Here is a 6,019-nt window from a genome sequence, read left to right as displayed (position 1 = left end):
TGCAAAGTGTAATATGTGGTATAGTTTAAGGTGATAAAGTGTAATTTTTCCTAAAATTTTGGACGAAAATTTGCCATTTTCCAGTGATGACAATGTTGAGAAGAAAAAGGGATTTATGGCTTTCTTGCTGGCAAGCAAGTATAATTATGGGTTTATATATCTTTTAGGGTGCCTAGGGTTTGATGGAAAAATATATTAGGAAATACAGATTTTTTGTTTGAAAAATATAAATATTTGATTATATGGTACATACTCTAGTTAGTAAGTACATGCAATATACATGTATATTACGCATATGTATGTAAAACTGAAATAAACTTGTGTCTGACACCTACTGGAATCAGTTAAGTCCATGCTTGTGTCAAATACTTGCATAAACTTCTCCCATGTACGTAGAGATGGTAATAAAATAGCCCATAACCTAGCTAGACATGCAAGAAATGTCAGAGGTTTGTCAGTGTGGGTGGAGAATGTTCCACCACACTTAATTGATGTACTCTTCATCGATCTTGGCTGATTTTATAAAAATTTTAGTCTTCTTTCTCACCAAAAAAAAAAAAAAAAAAAAAAAAAAAAAAAAAACTTGTGTCTGACGATTAGTTCCCAATTGCATGGAACTAAATGCGTTATTTTCATCTAAAAGTACTGACACGTTGATTAAGGGAAGGATGTAACTATATCATATTGTTGAATACGGCTTCTTAAAATGAAAAGTATCCTATCAACACCAAGATTCATATCTAACAGAAGCTGTCAAATTATACCGTCTGTATTCTTACTGTATTAAACAAGATGCTGAAACATATTTTTTAAAAAGATGTTAAATCATACTCGCCCATATATTTACCGTATCAAATAGGTACTGTATTTTACTAACTATATACAGTATAGAGTATGTAAATACTCAATTTTGCAACCATTAAAAAAAAATCCTTATAACGGGTCTAAGAACATCTCCAACAAGAGAGCTAAATACAAAATGCTCTCAAATTTAGAGAGTAAACCCACAAAATAGGCTACTGTTCATTCTCTAATGGACTCTCTATATCCTAAACTTTTTTTGGCTCATGAATAGTAGCTCATCAAGTCTGATGGGCTAATAAAAAAATGTTGAAAGATGTGTAGTTGTTAAAAAAAATAAATAATGAATGAAGAAATAATATTTAAATAAGATAGAAAATTTGTTAGAAAGTATTTGAAAAAATGGGTAACTAAAAGGTAAAAGTTACTGTTTATTCTCTAAATAGTACAAAAATTTGTCTAATCTGCTTGAGATGCTCTAAATAAAATTGAAGGGTAAACTGGCCATTTCACATTTTACGAAAATTATTAGGTATAAACTTTAAAGTATAAACTGGCCATTTATCTCTTATAAAGGTAGATGATTATCTTAAAAATTGCAGGAAAAACTTTAGTTATTTTATTTTATTTTTAAACATCTTCTTTTAATTTATCACTTAAATCCCTCTCCAAACAGAGAACAGATAAAGAAATGTTGGCTCCCTTTCTTTCTTTTCTTATATCACTTTTCCGACCAATCTTCATCCACTGAACAACTAAACAAGCAACTCAAGCTGAACTCTTCATCTTCATCTTGCTTCAAAAGCACTCGTTGTCCTCCAAGCCGTCCGATCTGTCCTCCCACACCAAATCCAAGCCTTCAAATCCCAACTTAGCCACAATGGTGAAGAAGTTCATGGAGAAGAAGCCATCATCTTCTTCGTCGAAGGCGGTGAAGATGGTGATTTCGTTGGATGTGATTGCAGAGGACTTGAAGAAGACGGCGAGGAAAGGAACGAGCTTCAAAGGCTTGTATAAGAAGCTGTTTGGGACTGGGAATGAAACGACAGTGTTTGACAGTAAGAAAAGAAGGAGGTGAAGGAGAACACGAGGACGTTGGCTATGGTGTTGAGGAGTGAGAGAGAGCTTCTGGTCATGAATAAGGAGCAAGAGATGGAGATTTCTCAGCTTAAGTTCATGCTTGAGGGGAAGAGCACAGAGGCCAGTGATGGGTCTTTTTTTTTTTTTCTTTTCTTTTTTGAGAAATGCTCTGTTTGGATTGGGAGAAAGGAAGGGAAAAGAAAAGAAAGAAAGTGGGGAATTTAAGTCAACATTTTGTAATTCGTTTTTTGTTTGGAGAGGGATTTAAGTGATTAGTTAAAAAGGATGACGTGGCAGGATTTTATTGGACAGCCTGCCCGAATATATTCTCATCTGAAAAACCCCAATCGGCATAGCATAGAGTAAACCATTCGTTTCTTCTTGTTCTCTCTCTCTCTCTCCGCGCTCGAACTCTTCATCTTCGGTGAACTCTGCATCTTCGGTGAAGTATATCCCGAATCCACTATTGCGCCGACTGTACTGCCCAGTAAGTTTTCTCTTTTTCTTTTTTTTTTTTCTTTTTTTTTATTTTTTCTTTTTTATAACATATAATTGGTTGCTGAGAAAACAAAGGAAATAAACTCTGTTTTGTGGGATTTACAGGTTGTTTTCATCTGGGCCTTGTATTGTTGTAAATTTGTGTTGTTTTTTATTATGATTTTTTTCATTTCCATTATTGTGATTTGTATTAAGAACCAAGAAATTGTTTCGGGTATTTTGTTTTGGATGGTAATTATGGATTGGGCTGACTTTTTCTGTTTAGGTTTCTCCTCTTGGTTTTTCTAGTGTGGGTTTCACTTTGAATGGAATATAAAACCATAAGGAATTAGTTTGTCCAATGAAACATGTTTTATGTTTTTTTTTTTTTTTTTTTGGATAAATCCAATGATACATGTTGAATATGAATTACAGTTTTTTCTTATCAGAAAAACATGGTGTTTTCAGGCTCTTATTTAATCAGTACACTGTAAATTTGAGTGTTTTGTCACATGGAACTTCTTAAAAATCCACAAGAAGGGGTTCTTGGTTCTTCTTTGAGACAACTTGTCTGCAACACCTAACAGATTGACTTTGATTTTATGCCTAACAAGGCTGTTTCTTCAATTGTTCCCCCTTAACTGCCTGATAGTGAGAAGTATGTGAAAATCCCACTTGTTGGTAGAGTCCATATTCGTCTTTCAAATATTACAATTTTTCATGTTACCTATCCAAAATATTACAATCTATCATGTTGATACTGCTTCTTCATTTGTTAATAGTTAATACTGGAGAGATAGGTATTCTTAGAGAATGAGTTGTCATCAAAAGATGTAGGCTGTGTGCCTGTGTGGGGGTCATCAAAAGATGTAGCTTGTCCTAATCAAAGTGGTAGACCATTTTGCCTATTTTGGCCTTGATAATATTGACTGAGGTTATTTATATGTAGTCAATTTATGGTTCTTGGTTACATTATCTGTTCTTGGGGTGAAAATACAGGCATGAAAAGTAATATGCTTGTCAGAAAGAAACTTTCATGTATCCCAAGCAAGCATTATGCACAGATTTTTCCTTCTGAGGTACTGAGCCATCTCCATGATGGGAAACTGTTTTTTTTCACCCACCCTTTGCATGGATTTTATTTTAGCACCTAGAATCTTGAGAATTCATTTCTCCAAGATGAGTTTATTATCTAATAATCAATGTGTTTAGGGTTTACTTACTGGCTTGAATTTACAATTCATTCTTCAAGCTGTAGGGCCACTATGGGAAATGTTCAAACTGTTATTTCACAAATGATACTTATTCAGCATGTAAAAAAAAAGGTCTCTTCTAGCATATTGATTTATTAATTGTAATTTGAATGTAACAGTTAATTTTTTATGAGCATTAATCTTTGTCATGATACTAAATTTGAAATTGCAGTGTTACTGTAGCCGGAAAATATGTTTAATCTCCAATAATCGATTGGGTTGGTGTTCTCTGATGGATACAATGGAAGCAAATATTAAAACTGAAACTGTGGACAATACACTTGAGGGGAACAAAGGTTCATCTGTTACGATAAAAGTTCTGTTTTTTGCAAGAGCTCGAGATCTTACTGGCTTGAATGAGATGCCATTGGAGGTGTCATCTGGTAGCTCTGCCAATGATTGTTTAAATAATCTTGTTGCCAGGTTTCCAAGCTTGGAAGAAATCCGTGGGTGTATCGTTCTTGCTCTAAATGAGGAATACACTACCGAGTCAGCAATCGTTAAAGACGAAGATGAGTTGGCTATTATACCTCCTATTAGTGGTGGCTAGTTATTTTTCTTCTGTAACTATCACTTGATATGTGTGTATTCAACATTCTGGTCTGATTGTGAGGCTCTCATCAGTGGCGATACAAAAGCATATTTGTCCTAGAAACCTGAGGTTTCATGGGAAAAAATATTGGTTTAACTTTGTCTACAGTATGGTTAGAAATTCCTGCTTACGACTTATAGCTTTTGTGCTTCTTTGTATTCCGAATAATAATAAATAATAGAAAAGTATGTATCTTTTTGTTCTTTTTTTTTTTTTTTTTTTTTTTTTTTTTTTCACTCACCTTTTTTTTTTTAAAAAAAAAAAAAAAAAATACTACACCAGTTGGGAGTGTGTTGATTTAAAGCTATTCCAGGACAAGAGGACAGTTGAGAGATCGTGGATCAAGTTGCGATGGCCTACAGGTGATACAATTTATGCCCCCAACAAGAGCTCAAAGGTAAAAATAGTTAGGACGAGAGCGTTTTCTGATTTACAAATGAACAACTAGAACAGGAAGCAGAACCAGAGGGAATGAAACGTGAGAAGCAACATATGTGAACAGTCAAAAAAGATGGCCAAGCAGACTGGCATACGGAACCTAAGTTCTCCAAGATGTGATTGGGCTTACACATGGATTGTTTTCTAAGTAGATAGTGGCGACTTCTCTTTTGAACCAGCAACAGTCTCAGCAAGGTATTCAAATGATTCTATTTGGTTGTCACCCAGCCATGGTAATAATTAATTAATTATACATACTGTGTCAGGTTTTGAATGTCATTCACCTGTGTTAGCTTATTTGATGATACATTAAAAACAAAACATTGTCCTAAAAAATATTTTCTCTGAAACATATCTTTACATTAAAATAAAAGCAATGGCAAATAGTTCTCTGACCTAGGGTAAGGTGCGCCGAACCCTACCAGTCAGGAGATAAGTAGTGCCTACTTTTGATGTGAGGCAGTGTTGTCCTTTTGCAGTAAGATAGTTAGCGTGTAAGGGAGATAGCTAGTACCTACTATTGCAGTGGGACAGGTGCTTTCCTTTTCCAGGTTAGATAGTTGCGTGTAGGGGAGGGTGTTTTCTTTTTGGGTTACTGTTATGGAGAAACTGATGGGTTCGTGGGAGAAGCTGTCTCTTTCGGAGTCTGAAGGGAACAAGTTTGCTATTAGGGATGATCAAGAGGCGGAAGAACATCTTTTGGCAGCGAAATTTCTCACCAGAAGAGTGCTCAACATGGAGGCAATTGCTAAGACATTCACATTATTGTGGAAAACCAGGAAAGGGTTCGAAATAAGAGACATGGGAGACCACAGAGTTATGTTTGTATTTCCAGAAGCCTCGGATATTGACAGGGTATTGATGGGAGAGCCTTGGACTTTTGATAGGCACTTGGTGGTGCTATAAAGAATGAAGAGAAGTGATGCCATTGAAGAGGCGAAATTTAATCAGTCAAGCTTTTGGGTGCAAGTCCATGATTTACCAGTTCAACGCTCGTCATTAGATGTTGCAATGGAGATTGTATCAGTGATGGGGAGAGTTGATGGGAGAATGTCGTCAGAAGGGGGGAGTAGCAATTTCAATTTCTTCAGAATTAGAGTCAGTTTTGACATCACTAAACCCCTATGCCGTGGGCGGAGGATTGCTTTGGCCAGTGGAAAGGAGGGGTGGGTGAGTTTCAAGTATGAGAGACTACCCAATATTTGCTATTGGTGTGGTAGACTAACGCATAGTGATAGAGAATGCCAATTGTGGGTCAAAAGCAGAGGCACTCTGAACGTGGAAAACCAGCAGTTTGGAGGATGGTTACGTGCAGTCACACCAAACATGTCTCGGCGAACGGTGATTCGGGTGGCGGGGCTGGATGAAGAGAGTAATG

At 36.0% G+C, this 6,019-nt stretch overlaps 1 protein-coding gene across 1 annotated transcript; it reads left to right on the top strand.

Moving 5' to 3' along the window:
- The first annotated feature begins 1,964 nt into the window (after window positions 1-1,964).
- On the top strand, window positions 1,965-4,403 carry LOC115952576 (molybdopterin synthase sulfur carrier subunit). Its single transcript, XM_031069748.1, has 2 exons — window positions 1,965-2,368; window positions 3,784-4,403. Exon 2 carries the CDS (start codon window positions 3,844-3,846, stop codon window positions 4,159-4,161), a length of 318 nt encoding a protein of 105 aa, XP_030925608.1. The 5' UTR covers window positions 1,965-2,368; window positions 3,784-3,843; the 3' UTR covers window positions 4,162-4,403.
- Window positions 4,404-6,019: the final 1,616 nt, after the last annotated feature.

The sequence above is a fragment of the Quercus lobata genome, chromosome 7 (genome assembly GCF_001633185.2).
Source record: "Quercus lobata isolate SW786 chromosome 7, ValleyOak3.0 Primary Assembly, whole genome shotgun sequence".
Taxonomy (NCBI): Eukaryota; Viridiplantae; Streptophyta; class Magnoliopsida; order Fagales; family Fagaceae; genus Quercus; species Quercus lobata.
Note: the sequence above shows the minus strand (reverse complement) of the source record. Positions and strands in the feature narration are given on the sequence as shown.